General features: G+C 34.5%; 1 protein-coding gene across 3 annotated transcripts in view; it reads right to left on the minus strand.

Annotated features, from left to right (window-relative positions):
* The window catches only part of LOC149075197 (uncharacterized), a 75,880-nt gene that overhangs the window by 20,363 nt on the left and 28,886 nt on the right, over positions 1-26,631 (minus strand). For all 3 annotated transcript variants that reach the window (XM_089242471.1, XM_089242472.1, XM_089242473.1), the window contains exons 6-8: positions 18,621-18,708; positions 13,924-14,206; positions 9,765-12,156 (exon numbers count right to left, since the gene is read on the minus strand). In XM_089242471.1, coding sequence (XP_089098597.1) covers positions 9,765-12,156; positions 13,924-14,206; positions 18,621-18,708 — 2,763 coding nt within the window. The remainder of the gene's footprint in view (positions 1-9,764; positions 12,157-13,923; positions 14,207-18,620; positions 18,709-26,631) is intronic.

A 26,631-nucleotide genomic window follows, 5' to 3' on the forward strand; every position in this document is an offset into this window, starting at 1 on the left:
AAAAAATCCTAAAACAGTCATATATGCAATTAACATTCATTAATTTAATCAATTTAAATATTCTGGAGAAATTTTTTTTATAAAATATTACAGCGAAATCACAAACTTTTCTTTGGAAAAAAAAGTGTCCATTACGAGCTATGAAAAATTTCTCTATATTGTACCATGATCATAAAAAGGAAGGGATTAATGGAATTGACTGCTCCTGAAACCGAAGAGATACATCATGATGATCAAGATTAAGAAGGGGACAAGTTCATTATAAGCAACAAAGCGCAAGGGCTTTGTAAGTTTCAATCGCCAATGAATTGTTTTCTGACATAGGCTTATCTATGGTACATTTTTCAACATGAATAAAACTTGGGAAATAAAGCTATGTTATCATATTCTTTCTTTAAAACTGAGCACTGTCAAGGCTCTATCAACTTTAGCCATTGCCCCTGTCGAGAGGTGAAACCATGTAGGAAGCTACTATACTCCATATATAACTGAAAACAGCCGAGAATCACTGAACGCCCCATCTACGTCTGCTGCACAAAGAAGATACAAACAAGATGTCTAAAAAAGCATAAATTCATAGTTTGTGTTCTTCGTGGGTTTTACGTACTCACTGTCACTCCCGGAACGTAACCCCTGCAAATATCGAGGGACGACTGTATAGTGTGACCACAAAGCCTTCGTGACAAAAATAGAGGGTTCATTCTTCAATAGAGGGAAAAAAGAAACATCCTCCAGGGTTGGGTTTTTACCGGTAAAAACCTTGTACATACAATTAGCCACTTAGTATTGATATTTAATATGCAGAGTAACAGTTCCTTTGTTAACTAATGATCAATAGCTGTTTAAATAATAATTATCACAAAAAATTCAAAGCCTTCATTAAAAAATAGAAATAAGAATTGTAGAACTAGAAACTGCTGTCACACGCCCAATGTTTGGGTCTTCCTCAGCTGCACATTTTGAATTAGGTTGATGTAAAAACCTTTTTTTCCTTTGCCCTTTTTTGTATGTATAAATTCTCTAATAACTTACATTTTATACAATTTATTATATACTTAAACATGCTATAGTGAAAAGCCTACATAATGATGACCAGAGAAACAAATCGTTATTAGGGAGTTATTATAAATTAAGGTTGGCAAGTTTTTGCCATAGGTGGGAAAAACAGTGGTAAAAAATTGTCCTGGCAAAAATTGATTTTTCCCTTATTTATGCATGCAAGGCAGTATTGAGCATTTGATTATTCTTTCAAATGCAAATAAGATAGTTTTGAACACAAACTTAAGTATAAGAATTAAGAAATTTTCAAGTTGGTGTGTTTTTGCTATTGCTGGAAAAAACTGCAGTAAAAAATGTTCTGGCAATAATGTGTTTGTGTCAAGCATTAAAAATTCATACTTTCCACACTTATTAATATCTAGCATCACATTTCCAGAAAAAATTTAATACAAACAAATTGTTTGAAATACACAAACTCTGGTTTAAGAATTATATGAACATAATATACCTGGTATTAATTTTATTAGTCAAAAGAATGAGCATAAATTTTTTTACAAAAGCGTTTAAAAATCTTATACCCTTACCATTTGCGTTTGCAATGAAAATACCAAATTTGTCCAAAGTAAACCAATTCTTTCTAAAATAAAAGCAGCACAGTAATACTCCAAAGTTATACAATAGGGTGGGACAACTGTGTAGGTCGAGCTATAGTTTTCAATAGAAATGCATATAGATATTAGTTAATTGAGACCAAATTCTAAAAAGAACACCTGTCTTTTTCTTTCTTACTATGACTATAATGCTATGGTACTCTTCTATATGGGGGCTTCATAAATTTAATTTGCATTGTGACTGCAATACAGTCCGGTAAAAAAGACAGAAAATCTGTATTTGCACTCTGAAACCTACGCAAATGAGAAAATGCTTTGAATGTTTTGATAACACCTCGACCAATTAAAAGAAATGAACCACTCGTGTTTAGAGAAAAAGAAACAAATTTGAGCCATGAGTTGAAGTTAATTGAAAGTTACAGACTACATGCATTTTGTCATCAAAGAGAAATACATTTAACAAATTATTTTTTAATCTCGGTGTTGAACTTTCAGGTATAAAATATGTGACCTTTTCTGTGAAAATAGCAGATATCAAACAAGCCTTGGAATTCCATACTAAAATCCTAGCAAAGTTTTCATCTTTATATACTACTGTAACCTCTAAAAAAATAGTATATATAATTTCATTACATATGTTCTGATTGAAGGAAACATTTTTTTTATATCTTGGCAATAATCCAGTGATTATGCTTGAATTTCAGAAATAAGAATTTTTCACAAGAAATCATGTAATTCTGAAATCGCATAACTCAGGTAGTGTAAGTTGACGTATTACTGTACAGTGAAACCTCACTACAACAATGCTCAATATAACAATAATTCCCTCTACAACAATATTTTTTCCTTGACTACAGATTATAATTATATCAAGATTTTACTGTATCAGTGTTGGCAAGTTTTTGCCATAGGTGGAAATAACCATCGTAAAAACTAGCCCGGCAAAAATAGATTCTTTCCCCAAATATCTTTGCGAGATATTTTTATACATTTATTTCTCCATTCATTATGCAAATGACAGATTTGAATTTTGATTTAGTAATCAATTTTTATGGTTGGTAAGTTTTTGCCATAGCTGGAAAAAACTAGAGTAAAAAGGCCAGTAAAAAATAGGTTTTTTTGCCAAGCATAAAAACAAATCGATACTTCCCGTATTTATGTCTACCATCACACATTTAAATTTTAAAAATTGATGCAAAAGAATTGCAATAGACTGAGTCGTCTTCCTTCAAAAAAGGTGCTCAAATTGCTTTGGTCGAAGAGCAAAGCTTGGACAGTTTGGTCAGGAATTCCCTAGAAAGGGTGAAAGGGGCTCGTAATTCCGTTGTCCCCATGGCTAGCACATGATCAGAGGTATCTCAAAAGAATATTGATGTACTATTCCATAATATTTAGTCAGATGAGGCAAGTTTTAATATTCATAATACCCATTATTAAGCTAAAAAAGTATAGCCTTAATCTTCTAAGTATAGAGTATTAAGGCTGGTTAGGCTAACCCGCAACAATGGAAAATGCAATTGCGGAAAACTGGTGCCTGATGGATGATTTCTGACGACGGATTCAGAATCAGCATAGAAAAATATATAAGAAACAGTGCTCAGCGTCCAAGAAACAAAAACCTTGGATTGAATGCTAGTATTTTTTCTTGTGTATTTTTTCTTGGTCTGCAAAGTATAGCTATATATACAGAGTGGTAACTATCGACCGCCCAATAATTACACACGTGATTCCTTGTGAAAAACTAATATGGAAAAGTGTTTTCCGTTTTAGGATCAGACGAATATTTAATGAGTTATGATGCTTTGAATTTTTGTGACGTGTCATTTTTCTAACGGGCAGTTATGCGCCAAACACCCAACAAAAGAATTTTTCCGCCAGCAGCAGGTTGTCACTTCTTGAAAATGAACTGAAATATTCAATCCCACTAGAAGCCAAATTCGGCCTTCTTCTTTCACGATTGGCGCTTTTCTCCCAATGTAGTGTGATAGTATAACCTTGTTGTTACGTTTAGCTTATGCGTAATTACGTGTTAGTTTCATCCACTATATTGGCAAATTTATCACCAGATTTGTAAAGTGTTAGCCGAATGAGATCTACTTGAAATTTTTTTTTAACCAAATCAATACTTTTTTGCCAAAATGTGGTGATTTCTTCTCTTTCACTTATCAGGCCAATTTTTCTGAGGGAATATGCATAGTGCATTGTGTTTACTATGCGATCCTTTTTATATGCTGTCGTTTTAATCAGATTACATGTTGATCAATGAAATGGCAATATTTTTGAGTTATTTTAAAACTTCATCTAAACAGTCACGTGTAAAAAACTTGAACGAAGATCGCAAAAATGGTAGCTTGACGAAGGTGACTTGTAAAAACAGTAAAATAATAACATTTAAGGCATTTTATGAATTGGCATATTCAAAATAATTAGTAGTTTTGGATATTTTCTATCGATTATTCATCGAGTCACATTTTCATACCAATTTCTGCATGTGCAATGAAGATTTTTCATTTCCTTTTTGACTGCAATTGTCGCCCTGAAATATTAATAAATTTTTATTTACCTTTCACAAAAAAGATTTGGACTACTTTGAAATTTTTTCCAGTCTGCATGATTCATGCAGAACTTGGTCATTTTTTCAAATGAAGGCTTATTATGGGGCATATTTATTGATTTGGATTATGTATTTTGTGGCGCAAGGACCAATTACCGTATATACTCGTGTATAAGCCGACCCCCCCCCCCTACTTCAGGACCACCAAAACCACAATAAATTGAAAACCCACGTATAAGCCGACCCCAAAAAATCTGTGAAATTCAGAGAAAAAAATTCTTATATTTTCAAGCAAAATAAATAGCTTAAGCAAATTTACAATAGAAAATGATTCAAACTTTTTAAACCGTTTCTTCTGAGTCTCCAAGCTCATCGTAATCCATCAGATCATCATAGGGTGTGGCATCTTCGTTTTTATCTTCATCTGGGCTGTCATCGCAATTGTCACTTTCAAAGAGGATATCATCTTCAGTTACGTCCATCGCATTGCTGATACAACACTTTTTGAAGGATTGGATAATAATTTCGGTGGAAACAGAATTCCACGCCTCATTGGCACACTAGGCCAATGTCAGGTTTCTTCAAGGCACCACTTTTTTGTAGTTTCTTTATCATCGGAACTCATCCATTCGATCCACAAATGCCTCAAATAGTCTTTGAAAGGCTTGTTAATGCTCACATCTGAAGGCTGTAAAATCGACATTAGCCCACCTGGTATAAAAGCCAATGATGTTTTTGATTTCTTTGCCTTAGCTTTGACATTATCGGTTCTGTGGGGTTTGAACATATCCCATACCAATAATGCCGGTTTCTTGAACACGGTTCCAGGCCTTCTGTTCCATATTTCCTGGATCCATTGTAGAATGCCCTTTTCATCCATTCAGCCCTTTTCCTGGGCTTTCATGATCATTCTTGGTGGGAACTTCATGTTCAGAGGAATTTTCTTCCTTTTGAAAATCACAACTGGAGGCAATTTCTTTCCATCAGCCATGCACAATAGCACGACCGTAAATCATGCTTTTTCGTGCCCAGTTGTTCTAACAAAGATGGTTTGTTTTTCAGAGTTCATCAACAGTTCTATTGCTTACATTGCCCAGCCCCCCTCATCCGGGCAATGGCTAAAATTGACAATGGTCGATAGAGTCTGGGCGGTGCATGGAATGAAATGAATGAGTTCTATTGCTTGGAAAATCGAAAGTAAACTGGGGTTTCGTCCATATTACCGATTTGTAACGGTTCAAATCCATGTCTTTTTCGCAGTTCAATTATGAACTTCTGGAAAGATTCAATTCTGCTTTCCAATTCTTCTGGGAGTTTTTGTGCGATTTTTGTTCCCTGGCGTAAGCACAGGTCGAAACAGTTCATGAAACGAGTACACCAACCTGAGGATGCATAGAACTTTTCTGGATTTGTGTCTCTGAGTTTAACACTCTCAGCTAATTTTGATGCTTTCAGATGAATGGCTGTCCTTATCACGATTGTACCTTTCAGTCTGAGGTGTAGCACCCATTCATTCAATTCCTTCTCAAGAGAGTTCAGGAACACCTATACTTTTCCTCAAAGAGCCTTTTTTGTCTTCCGCATGGTTGAAATTTTCTCTTTCATTTTCTGTCATTTTCTCTCTTGTTTCTCATTGACGTTATATGTCTGAGCTGCAGCACAGTTATTGTTTTTTTCGGCGAATTTGATAACTTTCAGTTTGAAAGACGCCTCATATGCAAATCTTTTAGCTTTCTCCATTTTTTATCGTTGATACTTATTGATACAACACTAGATCAATGATTTTTCTGTGGGTGATCACGACTTGTAATGCCCGGGACAAAAATTACCACGTGGATTTAACCCAAAAAGTACTAACCCTACTAACACAACAGCCATCTATCTATAGCTACAAAAATCACTCTGATGATTTGCAATGTCATCTATCGCTACTAATTATTAGCGCCATCTATAGTTACAAAAATTACTATTGATTGCGGGGGTCGATATTTTCTCGTCAAAAACTGACCCGAGTATAAGCCGACCCACCCATTTGAGGAACGAATTTTCCCACAAAAAAACTCAGCTTATACACGAGTATATACTGTAGGTCAAACTGCGCCAAAACAAATGACCAATTAAAAATAACTGCTTGTTATCAAGAAAAGAGCCGTGTGTTTATAAGGGGACAGTTGTGTGTGTGTGTGTGCTCCCGGGCCCCCTCTTCACACAGACGGACTTCAGGATGTCGCCGCCCTAGGCACAACTAATTTTGCTGTCCCTTTGCTCTCATATATGTGTATTTTGTTTCTTAATTTTTTTCCGAAAAATCATGCTTACATTCCCTTCCCCCAGCTCTTAATTTTCGAAATGAAAGCCATGTTTTTACTGTCTGTTGTTCCAAATATGGTTTTGAGTAGGGGCCTACTGTTGTCATGGCAACCTGGCGACTGGGATTTGTTCAGCCCTGAACTAATCACATATTTTAAAATAACAAAAATCTTATAGGATGACACCAATTTCATCAAAATATATGGATTTAACGGTGAGCTACAAGTGCTGAGAGATTGGTGAAGTGCAAAATTGAATTGTCCCCAAAATCTGTAACTGCCAATTTTGTAATCAGCAAAATTTAGCTATAATTGGTCAAATTTACCAAAACATTATATGTTACACCAAAAAGAGCCTACAATAAACCATATTGGTGTTGTAGTTTAGGAGACATTCTCTTTTTGCATTACATCACTAAAATCGTACTTGACGAACATTTAGTTACGAAAAATTACAAAAATTGTTAGACGTTGTGACAATTTGTAACTGATCAATTTCATTCATTATGCTTGTTGTGTTGCTCAAGTTAATTGTGTTGCAGAATTACAATCAAAAGCTGTGATGCAACATTTAAATCTTCCAAAACTTCTGAATAGGAACTGGAAACAAAAAAATCTCATCTTAAAATTGTTGGAGATCATCCGGTTAGAATTTTATAAAGTTTGAAAAACTGTATAAATTTCAAAAATCTGAGAATTCAATATTTGCTTTAAAAAAACACTTGGGTTAATTTCTAAAGCTGAGGTTCACTTTACTAACACTAGGCGAGTAACACATTTGAGCAAAATTTCAGAATTTTTAGGGCAGCAGGATTTTTTTTTAATCTTACAGATGAATTCAAAAACTCTGCAATCTTGGAAAATCGTAAAAATTAACGACCACGTAAAAATTTGGAAAGTGCACACACACACACAACAAAAGAGAAAAAAAAACTGGTTTACTGTCTCAATTTCTTAGGGTTGTATCATTATTCAGTTTTAAAAAATGCCAAGTCAAACATTTGGTGTTCGTTTGATGAATTTGGCAGGATTTTGAAGTGACGTCATCAATTTTCAAAGCGTTATAACTCATTTATTATGGGTCAAATCAAAAAACTGAAAACACTTTTCCGTATCAGTTTTTCACAAGGAATCACTTGTGTAATTACTGGGCGGTCGATAGTTACCACCCTGAATATCAAGGTTTCACTGTATATTACTTTTAGTATAGGCTATTGCCCACTATTTCTATACTATAAAATTATTATTGATTAATACGGGTGGCGCTTGATTATTTTTTTTTACAAACCAATTTCAATTATAAATGATGTAATCACTAATTTGGTTCTTTTCCCACTTTTTATTATCACTAAGAGCCCATACAATAATTTTTTATAAATGACTATTTATCGTTATATAAGGAGGAAAAATGCCCTAAGCAAACTGTAGTGCAGGGCAGTGAATTAAAGTTATTTGTGGTCAAAAACCTCAAACTGAAACAGGAGAACGGTGGCAAAAAAAAGCCACCACGTGGCACAGCCACAAATATGCCTCTGCTATTTATAAGCAGATATTTTGACTAGAATTTATAGCGTGTATAATTTTCTCTTTTAATCCATCAGCATACGATAACAATATGAGACTATTTAATATGGCAGGGCTTGACAAATCAAAAAAATATTTATGCACCAGCCAAATTTCTTGAGAGTCAAGCATATATTTTTTGATCAAGAGGAATGGTCCTAAATTGTTTGTTTTTTTCTGACTTTTGTAAAGATATATATATATATATATATATATATATATATCTCCCCTTCCTTTGTTAAAAGGCACGCTGTCATGAAATCAGAAAATTTTGTGTGTCATTTATAGACTTCAATTGAACAATTACATAAAGAAAATTTTAGGTGCAAATGCAGTCACAGCGACTTGGCATCTAGGATTTGTCAAGCCATTTTATGGCAAGAAAATATATAGCAATACGATCAAATGAATACATTACACAGGGTGATCTATAATTCCCTGTGGGGTTACGGAATGCTATAGTGGGGCAACTATGACGAGTGCAGCGGAGGGAAGCCTTGCACACTGAATACAGAAACAATTCAAGTTTTTTATAACAGTTGCCATAGATGGCAGTACACATTCGACTGAAAGCAGTCAGTGAATTAAAATGCCTTTCATGAGCAAACAAAAAGTTTTCTGTACGTTAGAATTTGCTAAATTGCAGTAAGTGGTGTTGGTGCAGCTGAAATTTTGTACGAAATATTGAACAGACACCCACTGACAAGACAATTCATTTGTGCTACAACAAGTTCAAAAGAACAGGATGCTTGAATGGTGCAAAATGAAGTAGTCTGCCAGTGTACCATTTTAACGATACATTCCTGGTTTGTTCTTGAGCTTCCCAATGTAATTTCATTAGCTGGCCCGAGCTGAAATATCAGATGGTACCTCGGGTGGTTTCTGGTAGCCTAGCTGTCCCTGGAGACCTAAACAAGAAATTTAATGAAATTGTGGAATTTGTGAGGGATCCTAGATCGTCATGTTACACTAGGTCTATCTGCAGAGACCGTAAATGATGTGCAGGAAACATTTACTAGGAGTCCAGCAAAATCAACCAATCATACAAGTCAAGAATTGAGGATTTTGCAACCAACAGTGTGGCAAATTGTAAGCAAAAATCTTCATATGAGGCCATACTGATTTCAGGGGATTGAATTATTTGTACAAACTTTTGTATCAATGTCCAGGCCGATTTGATTCACTGCTTCAGAAAATGATTTTTGTTGATGAAGCCACCTTACATCTGTCTGGCTAGGTAAATAGCTACAATCTACACATTTGGGGAACAGAAAACCCCCATGCAGTAGGGGAACACGTTCGTGATTTCCGTAAAGTTGATGCGTTTCGCTAAGTTTTTAACTAATCTCTGCCTCACATGTGTACGGGCCATTTTTTTTACAGAGCGAACTGTTACTGGTGTAGTGTACTTATGCTACAACTGTGGTTATAATGCCACAATTACAGAAACATCATGATGACATGAGGCATCATTTTTCAACAAGACTGAGCTCTCCCCCACTCCCATTTCCTGCTGAACATGCGCAAGTACCTTAATGCTGAATTGTCTCATTGGATTGGACAAGCTTCCAAAAATGTTCCTCTTCTGCCATAGCTCCCACGATCACCCGGACTTAACACTGTGTGACTTTTCAAGGAAAACATTGAAACGTTTTTTTCCACTGTCAAAAACAGACAACCTCACTTAAAGATTTACTTTGATCTATCAAATAAAAATTCATATCTTACTCTTATCTTTTGCTGATGGAGAACTGGAAATGTTTTTACAGCTAACAGACCTTTTCATTGGAGAACCTTGTGAGCTTGTATCTGTCTTGCACCTGCTGGTTTTCTTCTTGCTTGGTGTTTCACCTACATCTTTCAGGTTGGGCAAACTCCTATCACTTGCGCGAGTGTCTTTATTTTCCGAATTGAAAAGGGCATTGTTTATTGCAAGATTCACACGCAGCTTTCTTGAGCTATATCCTGATTCTGTATTACAAGAGAGTGTTTTGTTACCAATTATTGATAATGATGGGGAACCAAACTCGCTGGTTTCACAGTCTGAAGTGTCTAGTGAATGAAATTCGGAATTGGACTGATTGTCATTTAATTGTGTTACTTTACTTGGTGTTGGTGACTTTCTCTGAGATTTTCTCGTGGCTGTGGTGGTGACATTTGCTACTTTCACTGGAGTTTGGCGTAAATACTTTCTCAGTGGTGAATTCAACACTTCAGTTGGCTTAGAAACAGCACTACGCAACTCTCTAGCAGGAGACGATACAATCATTGCTTTGGCTCTCGTAATTTTAGATACTCTTTCTTCAAGTTTAACCCGTTTTCTACTTGGGGAATCATTTCTGTTTTCTGGTTTATGTGGTGATGTCTTCTTTGCTCCATTTAATTTAGATGATTTCTGAGATAATGTAGGACTAGCCAAACTGATACAAGAATTCTGTGAGCTATCTTTGATTTTCTTGGTTTGATTCATATTCTTTGTATTTAATCTTTTGCTTCTGGAATGTGGCAACGTTTCCTTGGAGGGTAAATTTTGGCCAGGATATAAGCATTTCACATATCTACATTCATCTTCATGATCTTCTTTTTCATCAATAACGAGAATGTCACTATCTTCAACAACTTCTTCCTCCTTACTATCCGCAGAGACGGAATCTGAATTGACTCCATCAGAAACACCCAATAACTCTGAGGGGTTTGTTAAACCTAATGCTGCGTTCTTAGGATCAGATTCTTGCACTTCAATGCATGAATCACTAGAATTTTTGCTGTCAGATTCAGCGTCTACGAATAGTTCAGGTAAGAGATCACATTTTTTAGAGGCAAAAGAAGCTTCTTGCATGGGTTTGATATTAATCGACTGCTGATTATCATCTTCTCTGATAACGGAAGTCTCATTACAACCCTGTTTCTTTGGTGAGGTTGAGGCCAAGGAATTTTTTCCTACTTTAGTTACAGCTATGGGTGATGAAGGTGGCGAAGTTATTATTTTTGGTCCACTATCACATCCATTTTGGCTATCATTTTCTGAAGCACTGTCAGAACTGTCTATACATTTTTCTGAATCAGTTGAAGGATCGAATTCTTGCACCCAGGTTTTGCAACGTTCAAAAGCTTCTTCTGAGAGTTTTTCTGAAGAAAGACTTCCCACACTAGCATTAATAGAACTGATGTTCATCAGATCTCCCATTGATGTGTCATTCATCTGTGCTGAATCAGAAATGTTTAGAAAACTGTCATTGCTCATAGCTATTCTTTTGCCTCCCTTTTTTGAGCTTATAGGACTTATATGATTTCTATTGGTTTCTTTATTTGCTTTTTCAGAGCTTTCAGACCTTTTGCTGTCCATTTCATTCTGTGATAAGGTATAACTCTCTGAATCACTTGCATTGATGTATTTTCTCTTATTTGATTTATTTTTACATGTAGATTTGTTTTTTGTTTCTTCCGAAGTCAAAAATTCAAGTGGTTCTTTGGAAGAATCTTTATCAACAGTCAAATCGATTGGAGATTTCAAAATCTCAGTGCTACATTGAAGTCTATCTGGACTTAAAGAGAAGCGCAGGTTGAAGGAGTTATCATTTGATTCTTTACATTTTGTTTCAGCATCATCTTCTGGATGATCGGTCTCATGATCAACATTTATGTTTTCAGCAGCATCCTCATGACCAACATCTATGTTTTCAGCAGTGTCCTCATGACCAACATCTATGTTTTCAGCAGTGTCCTTATGATCAACATCTATGTTTTCAGCATTGTCCTTATGAACAACATCTATGTTTTCAGCATCGTCCTTGCGATCAACATTTATGTTTTGAGCATCGTTAAGAACAAGTCTATTCTCGTCTGGGACATCAACATTTTCTTCAACAGCTTTGAACAGCTCTCCATGTGAAGAATTTAGTGACCTGCTGGAGCTCGGAAGATACTGGTATTCATCAGCATCACTGTCTTTGAATAGGTGATCTTGATTTTCTGCTAATCTGTAATGTGATTCATTTTCAACCACAGATCCTTTGTCAATGCAGAACAATGACCCATTTCCATCGATGTCGAAGGGGAGTGTAACTGGTACAGACGTAGTGACTTTGTCAACACTCACCAAAGTTTCATTACACAGAATCTGAAAAAAAGGTAAAATTTAGATATAAAGACACGCAGATAGTATAGCATGAACTTTAAGGTCGATTTAGACTGATCTGCCAAATGAAAGTGGGTGAAAGATGAACCCAAGTTGAGCATAAAACACCTATCTCTTCCCTATCTTTGTTTTCGAGTTATGATGGATATAAGGAAAATGTATCAAATCTAAAACCTGAATTTGTGAAGTTTCCGAACGACATACATACAAGCCAAGCACATAGTTGAAAATAACAGAAAAAATCCTATAAAGTGACACCATTTCCATCAGAATATCTGAATTTAATAGTAAGCTACAAGTACCAAAAAATTGGTGAAGTGCAAAATCGAATTGTCCTCAAAATGTAACCACCAATTTTACAAACACCCTTTTATCTACAACCAGTCAAATTTAATAATAAACTTGCCCATTCCACCAGCTTCCAAAAGAGCCTACAATAGACCATAAATGTTTTAGTTCAGGAGAAATTTGCCCTTTTGTTGGCATCACTGAAATCTACATTCATCGAAGTAGACATTCTACAAACATTCGGAATTGGAGATTTTGGGTGACAATTTAATTTTGCAGAAAAATCCTATAAGGCGATACCACCTCTATCGGAATATATATGGATTTAATAGCAAGCTACAAGCACTGAGAGATCTTTGAAGTGTAAAATCAAATTGTCATTAAAATCTGTAACTAAATGTTTGTCAAGTGCGATTTTAGTGATGTAATGCAAACAAGAGAATGTCTCCTAAACTACAACACCAATATGGTTTATTGTAGGCTCTTTTTGGTGTAACATATGTTTTGGTAAATTTGACCAATTATAGCTAGATTTCGCTGTTTGCAAAATTGGCAGTTACAGATTTTGGGGACAATTCAATTTTGCACTTCACCAATCTCTCAGCACTTGTAGCTTACCGTTAAATCCATATATTTTGATGAAATTGGTGTCATCCTATAAGATTTTTCGATAATTTTCAAATATGTACTTAGTTCAGGGCTGGACAAATCCCAGTCGCCAGGTTGCCATGACAACTAGAAAATCAGTATTGAGCCCAAAAATTTCTAAATATGGTGCTAAAATGGAATAAATTTCCAAATTGGATTCTAAGAGTGCCACAAAGTTTTCTGATTTCATTATGCTATGTTTTTTAACATGAAAAAGTAAAAGGAAACATTATTTATAGGAGAGTTTTTCTTGAATGAAATACCATGCTTGGCTCTTAAGAAACTGTGCTGGTGCCTAAATACTTTTCTGATTTGTCCAGGAACTTTACAAATTTATGTTTTTTTCAGATTTGACATACTTTTTTTCTATCCAAAATGGTTAGAGATAGGACATAGTTGATATGGTATTTTATGCTCCACTTGCGCTCATCTATCATCCACTTTCTTTTGCAGATCAGTCTAAATTCACCCGGCATTAGAAGAAAAACAGTGAACGCTGTGCCATGGACATGACCACAAATTTAAAAATGAATACTTATTTCGAATGCCTTGCTACAGACAATTAAGTCCGAACTCCATTTAACAAATTTTCTCGATTTAATGAATTGTTTTCTGAAAGTACTTGTGTCTTATCTTGTGAAAAAAAAAACCTAATTTGTATTGAATTTCACCTATGCATTTTTTTTTATCTTGTTCCCTTTCACCTACGCATAAACACGAGTTCAAAATAAAAATATTACAAATCTGTCACAATATCATCAAATGTTTCCATAAGTGAAAATATTTTAAAATCACTAGTGATAAATTTCTTACCTGCTTTACATCCATGAGAACATTTTTCGGAAATTTATTGCATAAGAAATAAACAGCAATCTTCTTTCTTTTAACAGTAGTGGAGACTGATGAAATCTCTGGAACAGGAAACAATGATATAAATTCCAGGAAGTCCTGAGGAACTTTCACTTTTGCAACCAAAGCTTTCACATGCTCTTTTTCGGTTTTTTTAGTAAAAACTTTCCATAAACGAGCCAACAAAATGAATTTCATGAACTGTTCTGGTTTCAGATCTCTGTTGACAGATGAGCTCAAGACTTGTCTGAAATGGTAAAAATTTAAAACAACAATATTTTGATTAATGATTTAGAACACAGGGTGATTCCATAATTTCCCTTGCCACAGTTTACAGGTGAACCGTTGATTCTAGAGGCATTCTTTTAATTGGGAAAAGTATCCAAATAACATGTAGAACTGGAATACATTATTCATGTTGAAAGGGGTTGTATAGTTATTAAGATAAAAAAAATTAACTTAATATGGACACTCCGTCCTCAAAAACCTAGTTATAAAGTTGTTGCCCGTCTCATTCTGAGGATAAAAAAAAAATCCATGTTGTGCAGTATTCACAGAGAGAGATTTCAATTGAAAAACCATAAAAAAGTTGGGAAGAACAGCTTAAACTAACAGATAAGCGCATTATGCTGTTCTTTACCAACTTTTCTGTGGTTTTTAAAATTGAAATATCGCAGTGAATATCACACTTAAAAAAGTGTATTATTTTTCTTCCCCCCCCCCCCCCGGCGGCTTCAGAATGAGAACAACACCCTTCTAATTGGGTTTTTGAGGATGGGATGTCCACATTAATAGTTAACTTTATTTTAGTAACTATATAACAACCACATGACTGACTCATGTGAGGTCCACTTCTTATTCGGATAATTTTTCTAATTGGAAGTGTCTCTAGGATCATCGCCAGTAAAATGCAGCATGAGGAACTGAGCAATCACCCTGTATGAATCACAATCATATAAGATTATTTTTCTCAAATTTTGGTTTTGTGGTGAAGGGATTGATATTTGTTAATTGGTCACTTACCATTGCCTGACTGGAATATCAGAAATGGCAAAAAAATAACTTTTTGCACTAATAATAACTTTTAGAATGTCACGAATCTTGGATGTTTCATAGAAAATAAAATTTTAAATTTAAAAAATTAAGGTACTTTTTACATCGTCATTCCCATATACAGTAAAACCTTGATAAGTCGACACCTCATGTTATCGAAAAATTATGACGGCTTAAGCCGAGTGACAACTCAAGCAAAGTGCTGCCAGTTTTAATGTTAGTATTGTGAAAATTGTATCAATTTAAAGTAATATAACATTCATTAACATATGAATTAAAATGACATATTTAGAAAAGTTTTAGATTGCAGAAGAAAAAAAATTGAAGTTTTTACCTTTTTAGAGCTTTTATTATTTAACTTATTGCGTTAAAATATACTGGTACACTTTGATTCATACTAGTAATTTTTCATTTAGACCAATCAGAGCAACTGTTAGAATAGTTAGCTTTTCTTTAGACAGAACTAATGCACATCAATTTTACATATAGATGAAAAAAATTTAACTTTACTGTTTTAATTCTTTGTCAGTAGTTCATGAAACTACAAGGTAATCTTAGTAAAATTTATCAAGGTAATCTTTCACATGCTTTTAACTACAAGGTAATTTCGAACACGGGTCCACTTTGAGGAACTTGTAGAGGGCCCAGGGTAGGGAAAAACACACATTAGAAGACCTCAACTTTGAAAAAAAATGTCTGGTTTTTTAACAAGGATAATTTGTTTAAATTTGGTGCCCTAAATTAATGGGACCCATTCAGAAATCAAGTCTTGCTCAAACAGTCTTTAATGTTTCAAAAACTTTAGCTGTTCAATGAACTTCCCCAGCATAACTTTCGGTACTTGAACTGTGCCGTTTCGGTACATAAAGCTTTTATGGTGACTTTTAAGCATATGGCAATGATGTCAATAAGCTATTTTTTTAAGGAAACCATAGAAATTATCTATTACTCTCAAACTTTTTCATGGTGATGAGTTAACCGAAATTAGCGATGAGTAAATGAGGGTTTAATAACATTGTTGTCTATGAAAGCTGGACAAGCCTGAAAAAAAAAACGAGGACTTAACAAGGTTTTACTGTATATAAATATATATACTTTATCTTCATGTTTTTTACCTCCAAAAAGTAATTACAGTGACATTTTTAATGTGTTCTTTCTTATAAAGAAAGACACATAGATGCTATAGGTCTAAAATTTTTTGGTAAAGGTGCTCTTTTGTGGGTAAGCACTCATACTTTTTGAATTTTTTTGAGATGAGCGTGGATAATGCAATGAACCATATGGTGAAATATTGGATATTCTATTTTTGTACAGATTTTTATATTTTTCCATAAGTTAAAGATGGTTAACCATCGCTGGACCAAAAACCAGATTACTTAAGAATCTGTTAAGCATACAAACAGATATATCCCAAGCTTCTTTATTGGACTTTGACTTTTTCAGAAGTTTTTGTATTCTACATTCTTTACTGTAATTACAGTAAATATGACACACTGCAAGGGAAGAAAATGGAAAAATAATTTTTGTAGCAGGAATGTAAACTTATCATTCAATCATTTTCTGCACATGAGGGCTAATTAGACTGGGACCTACAATTTATTGCCAAATTCCAACGGCAACCTTTTCTTTTATACTCATCGAGAGGTTGGTGCGCTAACCCTTTATGGGGGTATGCTCCCTGCTGCAGCAATTTTTCCTGGGGTCATGTCGCCGTTTCTGTTGTACTTGGTGTCATTAAAAATTTTCTGACAAGGACGAACCAGGTATTGAACTCGCGACACCTCTAAACATCCTTTGGTACTTTAGGCGGTATTATTTGTATCAGATATGTTCCAACCCTACAGAACCTATAATGTCAAAGCAGAGGCAAAGAAATCGAAAACATCATTCGCTTTGATACCAGGTGTGCTAACGTCAATTGTGCAGCCTTTAGATGTGAGCATCAACAAGCCTTTCAAAGACTATTTGAGGAATTTACAGATCAAATGGATGAATTGTGCATATCATGTGTTTACAGATTTTTGAGAGTAATCATTCATTCAAAAAAATGACTACAGGAGAGACTAAAGCTAGATTCCTCGTTAGAAAAGTAATTATCTTTCTTGCTTTTGCTGCTGACCCAAGTGCGAGTTGTGTTTTTTATGTTCTCTTAAATGCTAAATTTTTTTTAATGACTGGTCTTTTTTCTTTTACCAGAATTCATGCATTTAAAATTTTTCCTTTTTTGTCTTTGTCTTCCTCAAGTTCTATTCAATATACCGTTTTGAGACAATTCCTTTTTTGGGTCTTTCCGATTTGTCAAAGATTCAATCACAGTATATCTATTTTAATGCCTCAATCATTATTTCTCCCTCACACATTCAAGTCTATCTCCACATATGGGCAAGACTCTTTTGAAGGGGGACAGAGTCTCACCCTGAAGAATAATAAAGGTGATTTTATTTAAAAACACTAGTGGACTTTATTTAAAAACACACTTCTTATCTCAAGTGGAATAACAACCAAAAATTCTGATGGTTACCTAAAACTTCATCAAAAGGAATATTAAAAAATCCGATGTGAGAGAAACTAGTGCAAAATGTGGAAAATGGACAGGTTAAATCCAGGCTGACAGATTACAAAAAGAACTGGGCGCCAGCACATTTTTTTTTTTTTTTTTTGACTGCCTTCGGTACTGATGAATAATACACCAATGTAAATTTCAAAATTTTTGTTTTACCCTCAGATTCCAATTTAACAACCACACACACAAAAGTTTATGTACCAATACTAATTTGTTAGTTGCCATGGCAGCCTGGGATTTATCCAGCCCTGAATTAAATCAACCAAAACATCCAGATATGTGACTTATATTATTAAAGTTGTAAGTTATTAATCATTTTTAAAATTATCAGAGCAAATTTTTTTTTTTTTGTCATTTTCTACATTCTAATCAGCCAATGGTAAATGACCAATTCAGAAATATCAATCCCTTCATCACAAACACCAAAGTTTAAAGCATAAAATTGCTGCAATAAATTGCTGCTTCAGTGCTTTTTTAGTTGCAAACCATTCGGAAATGAAGTTTGCTAACCAAGGACAAAAATCATGTTGCATAGTGTAATCATTCAATCATTTCATTTCTCAATTATCTTAATTCAAGAGAAAATTAGTTTAGAAAAAAAGAGAAAATGGCACACAAATTTGAACAAGAATGAATTCATAAAATTTGCATTATTTTACTCAAACTTACATGCAATAGTTATGTATTCAAATGTGGCGCTACTAAAAATAAGAATATGCAATTTAGAGGGAATTTCAGTTAGTTAGACAAATATACCTATATCTCGGCTGCAATTAGCATAGCTGTATATATGAGTAATAACACCACAACTGGCACACACTAAATAGTTATTTATGGCACTTCTTTCTTGTATGTGTTGAATATATTTAATAATTTATAGATTACATACTTTATAAACACTGGTCAAAGAAAAACTCTTCCACAATCTAACACTTACTTCGTTCAAAAAAATTATTTTATCTGCATACTAATCGATTCTTGGAAAAGCAACAAATGTAACACTAAATAAGTGCAACAGGGACAAAACAAACAAAATGCTACCAACCTCAAGATTGGACAACAAGGTTCAGCATAAGCTTTCTTCAACAAGTGGCATTGCAACAGCACATCATACATGATGACAACATCATTTTCTACAAATAGCAAAAACCATAAAAAAAATATACAAGCCAAAATATTCTGAAGTGAATAAAATATAAATATACTTAAATCTTAAATAAGTTGAATGTGTAGTGTCCAACAAAAAATACTTTGAGTTATCGTTAGTTAGGCTTATAGGAAATTTTGATTTAAGAGTGGGAAAAATATTTATTAAAATATCAGTGCTATTTACGATCATATTAGTAAAATATGTCAAACTACTGGAGATGAAGAAATTCGAAAAGTTATTCTAATTTAATCATATTTAATTGAATGAGAATATTTAGAAATAAAACTAGACATACATACTGTATTATGGATATGGACACATACATGATACTAGTATAAATGAAACAAATTGTAAATAAAGTGTATGCAATATTATTTCATCAAAAAATGCAGTGATTTTTAACTGTCTATTTTTGACCTTTCGTGAGAAAGCTATTCACTTTTCGCAAGCAGACAAATGAACCTGCTAAATTAATCTGCCAAATTCTATTGTCAAATGTTGAATTTTATTGCTAAAAACTAAATTCTATTGCTAAATGGTTTAGCAAGTTATCAGAGCTCGACTTATCATGAATTAACTGTATATTTAATATTTATAGATTTTCACAGCATTTTTATCTATTTTACTAAATTTCTAATAATTGAACTGATTCAATAGTCTAATGCAGTTTGCAGTTTATTCATTAATGTTTAATTAAATTTGAATGATTAAAAGAAAAAAGCAGTCATATGATATGAAAATATGCATTCTTAATGATTAACAAGATTTGTTTTACTTAGTAAGCAGTCAGTTTATTTTAATCAAAAAAATAGTGATTTTTTCATACCCTGTATACAAGCAATGTGCTACTGGATATGTGATCTCTCATATATACATGGAATACAAGAAGAACAAGAATGGATTCATCCGATGCGATGTAGCACATCAAATTTGTTTGTCTTCTCTAATAGGTTGTTATTCACATTTGCAGGGGTGGGAAGTGACAAAGTCTATTTCGGAGCAGCAAAATTGAGGATTCAGAGCAGTTTTGGAACAGCAAAATATAGGATTCTGAGCAGATATTTATAAATTGGAGCAGCGAAATTAACAATATTTTCGTTACCCTCACCCCTTTTCAAAATAAAACAACTGCACTGTCTTTTGTTATCAAACATCTTTTCATTAGCTTGTTTTTTGTGCTTCAGGCTTTTGACACCGGCTTGTTTGAAAGAGCGGCTGTGATAAAAATTTTTTTGCATCAGTCTATTTAAGATGATTTTTGCTTACTGAGTGCACTATTTGCTGTCTGGAACAGCCGTCCTTCAAATGGGCTAAAAATTTTCTATATAAGTTTTCAATTTTTTTTATACTCCGAAAAAAATTGTTGCAAAATGGGTGAGAATCTCGGAAGAATTCAACACGATGTTTGGCAATTCAGCACTCATTATTTGGCGAGATTGGCGATCTGACACTCATTATTTGGCAAGATTGGCAATCTGACACTCATTATTTGGCGTTATAAGCGATTTAATACTCGTTATTCTGCAACATTGACGATTTAACGCTTATTATTTGGCAAAGTTTCTAAATTAGCAATCGGTGGACATGCGCTTTTCACTCCTGGAATGAAATTTTTTTTCAAGAAACATCAGGATTTGGCGCAATGACGATCGACTACAGTAATTTTTGCTGCTTTTTTTGGTCTGGGGCGACTTTTTTTTTTGAAAACGGAAACACTCACATTTGCGCTTTAAAGCTGAAAGACCATTGCAAACCATCTTCAGTTGCACAAACACGATATTATCGGGGTTTCGCGATGGAAAGCCCGATGATGGGCCGATAGTTTAAATAAGGCGATAGTTGAAGTACAGTGGAATAAAACACGCCCTTTTCGGAAAGAATCGTTTCACAGCAAGCAGGAACAAAAAATTTTTGATGTCCTTTCTGAAATTCTGGGCATACTGAAGTGAAATTTGCTATTTGGTGCAGAAAAATACGAAATTACACTATTTGAGCAGGATGGCGAAAGATGTTAATTTTGGCGCAGTGCAGCGCAGAGTTCCCACCCCTGCATTTGTTTTTCTGTCAAATTTTATTGAAAGTCATATCAAAAATCTGTTTAGTATCTATATATCTAACTTTTTTTTGTTTGTAGTCTTTAGTGCTGCTTTGACATTCTTTAAAATTGGCTTGTGGTGGCCAACACAAAACAAAAGTAATGATCAAGAAACAAATACTAATTCATGCTACAACAATTTACAGTCCATGCTCGTTTTTACAAACCCGTACACATGTGAAAAACTAGTTCATAAAATTAAGAGTCAACTCTACTACCAACTCTGGAGGATTCTTCATTTTTTTCCCCAGAATAAAATAGACCCTCTTTCTAAAGGTTGTTCCAAAGTTGAATCTGGTTGTTAGAACATTTTCCTATTTAGCTGCACCCTCATTAACAGACCAAAAATAAATTTAATTACTGTAGACAATTTATTAGTTGAGAGAATGTTCAGTAATTAAACTGAAACAAGTCATAAATGGAAGCCAGTTTGTACTGCCCTTTCCCCAGTGATATTAAATTGCCAATATTTTCATTTACATCAGTACCATTAAAATCCTACAAAGTAGTTAGGAAAAAAAAGGCAAAACTTTATGAGTTAGTAGAACAGAAAGACAATTTCCAGTCATTCATTGGAATACATGGTTGAAAATGAAAAGCAAAGGGTGCTCTTTAGCGCTTTTCATTGTTTCTGACAATACATCATAATTAAAAAATACAGGGTTCCCAGCAAGATCTACTGGGAATCCATTCCACAAGAGAAAGTCATGAAAATTTCCCTGACCAAAACTTGAAAATTTCCACGACTTTCCCCCACGAAAGCTCAAGAAGAAATATAATTCGAAATCTTTACCCAAATTTTGTGAATTTTCATGTCCTCCCCCTTCCCCCCCCCCCTCACCACTTCCATCACAGAAATTTTTCTTGCCTTTTACCAAATATTTGAATATTTCCTTGACCTTTGCCAAATATTTTATATATAGGAAGGGGAAGTCATGTGTACATGGTTCATACAACATTTCCTAAACAAAAAGTAAGGAGTTTTTAAGGAGTTTTCAATCGTTTTTAAGGAGTCATGGCAAACTTCATAATTTACGAGTTTTACAGTGAAAAAAAATAGAGGAAGCACAAATGCAAACTTGTTTTGAATCTGCCACACAAACTTTCCTTCATCTCAAAAATATAGGAGCAGAGTGGTTTACAAATTACAACTTTTTCTTTTTGCTACCCAGCATTGTAAGAATTCATAAAATAATAAAATCCACATACAGATAGTCCATACTTTTATATTGTCACCGAAGTGTTATAAAACCTTCAAGTTTTGGTCAAAAGTGTAACTCATTATAGCGTCACACGAATTATAAAAATTCCAATTACTCATTCATTCCCCTCAATCATTCAAAATAAAAAACCAAAGCTGAAAAGGATTTCCTTTACAAAATTATATTTGTCGCAACTATGTATTCACCACTCTTAATGAAAGTGGATCAATACATACACAAAAGAAAAGTTGTACTATTATGATCTGTTCAGAGTAAAAAAACTTTGTTAAACTTTTATTTATAAAACTAGATATAACATGAAACCCAAAACTCAAAGGTGTTGGTGAATTTCCACATGTAGTGGCACAATTTTGTGACAGGAATTAGAACTTATCTAGGTCCTTCTTTTTTATTTCAATTTGATTGTCAATTTCTTTGACAATGAATAATTCTTCTTTTACTGTTTTTCTCAATATATTGGACTTCAAAAACAAGGAGAGGTCTTTTTTTGATTCCCCTTTCTCTGCCAGCATGTCCGCTTCTTTTTCATTCTTTAAAATGTTTCCTTCAATACACTGTTTTTTTTTCTTTAAATTTGCAATATCTTCTTCAACACATTTTCTCTTTTCCCTCATTTCTGATGATTGTTTTTGCTGTTTTTGACTTTCTAGGTATTGGGTGTATTTTTGTCTGGCAGACGATACAGAGAGCCTCAATTGCTTTGTGATGGGAACATTTAGAACCACACAACACAACCTTATGTGATCATACACCAGTCTTTGTGCAATATATGATTCCTCTTTTAAATTCTCAACTTCAATGGCTTTATTCACTGAAAAACCTCGTTCCACAGATGCTTGTCCATGGGACAAGATCAAAACAACTTTGAATACACTCCAAAGTCTATCATATTTTTTTTCACTCAAGTATGAGAAGAGAAAACTGTCCAATGACATAGTTCTTGGATCGAACGTTTCAAACCGATTTCTTTTCACAACTTGTAGGAAATCCTCATACTGGTTAAGAGTTTCATCTCCATCTTCATTGGATATTTGTTTTTTTTTTCGACAAATAAGATAGCACTCTTCTGAACTTTGTTTTTGCATTTTCTTGGTATGTCACAATAATGTATCTTGGGTCTAAACATGATGAATTTCGTACCAACACGTAATTTATGGGGCATTTCTCCATAAGTGCCTGAACGAATTTTATTATGAATGTTTGGCATTCATTTTTTAATGTAAGGTGATCTTTATCTGTCACTTTTTTTTTGGAACATTTTCTCTTTAAGTACCTCATCCCCAATAAATCCAAAACTAACATTATGTTTTGGTGAATGTAAGCTTTCATCACTGAAGTCAAATTTACAGAGATTTTCCACTGTTTTGATTGCTTCAATGCTGTCATTCTTAATTATTCTAAAGAGCTTAAGGCACTGTTTTATCATTTTCATTGTGTCTTCAGCAAAAAAAGGCAGCAAGGGTTTATCACTCTGGTAAGCAATCAAGAATGGTTGCAAAATATTTGAAATAGATAAGAACACATTAAATTTGATCAAAATAGCACAATCTTTTGAGGCTTCTGAGATGATTGAGAAGGACTTGCATGTCACTTTAGGAAATGTTCTGTTTTCAACTTTTTTTATGTAAGTCACAATATCTTCCCAAATTTCAATTGCTCTCTCAATCGCTGGACAATTTTCAAGCCATCTGATATGGCAAAACTTCCTGGGAAGTTTTTTTGTCTTGCTGATACTGAGAAAATCCTCCCTCCTTGCAGGGAAATCCTTAAAAATCCAGTATAAACTGCTCAATATAGATGATATATTCCAGTTAGTTGCACATGCTCCTTTCATAAAAGCGTTGTTTAATATATGGAGGCCACAACTTCCAATAATCACACATTGTATTCCATATTCTTTTTGCAAGTCATGCTGCAAATTTTCAAAGAATTTCCAGTTCACTGATGGCCCATCCATTGAGATTTGCAACAGTTTTGACAAATCCAATTTTCTAGTATCTTCATAAAAAGAAGAGAGGAGATCATCAGCCTTTGAGTGGCCCAAGAATGCAGAGGTTAAATACTGAGTCCTAACTTTATCATCACCTGAGCTCCAATATCTGACGTACATGTCCATTTGTTTTTTTTGGTTTTTACTATTAAGACTTTCATCAAAAAGAAGAGTATACTTCTCCAGTGCATTAAGCTGTTCTAAAAACATTGCTTGGTAGTGTGGTGCTAATCCAAAGTGACACAAGTAGGCAGCTTTCCTCTCTCCACAGCTAAATTTTTTTGCTATTTCGCTGTCAGGAAACATTTCTTGAAAGAGCTTTGAAGCATCTTCACAAGATTTGTACGAGTAATGATGTTTAACACATTTCAATACCCAAAGAATTTCAGCATCCAGTACTTCTTTCTTTGTTACGAATGAATTCACAGTGTTTTCAGATGTTGGGAGTTCCCCAGAAGAACAAGATGGTACATTTGATGAACATGCTGGGCTTTGTAAGTAATTTGTCATTGTCCCTGCAGACTGCAACTTATTGGTGACAAAACTTTTATGTTTAGCTCCTGAAAAAGAATAAAACACATTAATAAGCAATAAACCTCAAGATATTTCAAAGAAAAACAAGATACAATAAGAATTTCTTTTCTAAAAGCATTATCTGAAAATTAAATTTGACAGTAGAATTGTATCTTTTAATTTCATCTATTTCTCACAATTTTGCAAATCACAAAAACAGCTTCATAACTAAAAAAAAATTTATTCAAATTATAATTTCCTGTTAGATATGCAATTCAACACTGAGCAAAAGCAACTTGGGGGGGGGGGGTCATGTATTCTTTCCCTTTGAGGCGTTGCTATGAAAAATTTATTCCTAGATTAGGAACCTCTATCAAACGTGGCCAAGTTTGGAATCCAGAAATTTTTGGGGTGGTACCCCGTCGGGAAGAGCGGGGGGGGGGGGGATCCGCCACGATCATAGGCCCGACGAAAAAAATTTTCTTGAGGGAAAAAAAGTAAAAAAAAAAAATTCCCAGTCAAAGGAAAAGTGCCCCCCCCCCTCCAAGGCAGGCCCTGCATAGCCCTTGAGCAGAATATAATATTGCAAGTCATTTGCATCCCTTCTTGAAAATCAACAACTTCTGATATGAAATTATATGAACAAAGACCATCAGAATTCATCAACTTTTTGATAAGAGGCAACTGTATGTAATTTGTAATTTTTATGCCATCTGGAACTGACGCAGATCTAGAGGGGCGGCGACACGGATCTAGGAGGGGGCGCCTCCCAAGCGGCGCGAATAATAAGGAAAAAAAAAATCGTTCTGTCCCGTAAAATACGGGACGATCCAACGATCATTTTTGTCGCACCACGGTCATTCTGCACACGAGGGCTAATTAGACCGGGACCTACAATTTATTGCCGATTCCGAACGGCAGGCTTGATTTTTTTTATACTCATCGAGAGGTTGGTGCGCTAACCCCTCGATGGGGGACTCCCCGCGGTAGCAATTTTTTGCTGCGGTCAAGTCGCCGTTTTTTTTTTTTGTTGTACCCCTGTGTCAGGAAAGTTTTCTGACAAGGACGAACCAGGTATCGAACTCGCGACACCTCTAAACATCCTTTGGTAGGCGAGCATCTTATCGACCGGGCTACCGCACCCACGATCCAACGAACCTACACACAATAAATCGGGACACCTCTAAACATCCTTTGGTACTTTAGGCAAGTATCTTATCGACCTGGGCTACCGCGCCCGAAATTGATCATGACAACATATATAATTTGATAACAATCTTTTTTGAAGTAAAAAAACATTTTTTTTTAATTAAAATTTCGAAAGAAAATAATTTTTTTTATGAAATTCATCACGAAACATATAAAGTTTTTTTTTAAAAAAATGTTTAAAAAATTTTTTTCCCCGTCTGGGTGGATGGGGGGGGCGGCGCAGGAGGGCCCCCCCCCCCACGTATGTTTCTGATCCCACCAATATGCGTTAGGAGGTAGGGGGGCAGTGCTGACGAAATTTTGCTGACAAGGGGTGGTCAGAGTTTTGCTCACAGGGGATCAAAAATGGCTACAAATTCACTGACGTAATACTTTAATGGCCCCTTATTCTTCATACACGTGAGAGCACGTTTTGATTGGTTAGCGCAAGCGGAAGATGGCATGCTTAATGTATTTTTTTGCGAGCGCAAAATATGCACGTAAAACGATAATTGTTTGCGGAAACTCAAAAAACTAATGTCGGAAAATACGGAATTCCGCAAAAATACGCAGAAATCACGTCTATACATGTGGTTTATTCCACATCATTTTACAAATATTTAGCTTTACACAAATGCAGAATAATAATTAATTCCATCAATCAAATAACAGTAGATTATAATAGACTGCAGAGATTTAATAAATAGCTATCAAGGGAAAAGATGCAGAAGGATTAAAAAGCGATCCTCACGAATCAAATTACGCACCTCTTTTTAGACTTCGCTTCTTTTACAAAAGTTATCTTGCCAAATTATTAATTTTAAATTTGATAATTTTTGGCGCAGCATGGGCATTTTATGCGCAGAAAGACCGAAACCTATAGTTTAGAACCGAAGC

The sequence above is a fragment of the Pholcus phalangioides genome, unplaced genomic scaffold, assembly GCF_987345545.1.
Source record: "Pholcus phalangioides strain wild (caught in Gottingen) unplaced genomic scaffold, Ppha-v1.0 ptg000015l_1, whole genome shotgun sequence".
NCBI classification, from domain to species: Eukaryota; Metazoa; Arthropoda; class Arachnida; order Araneae; family Pholcidae; genus Pholcus; species Pholcus phalangioides.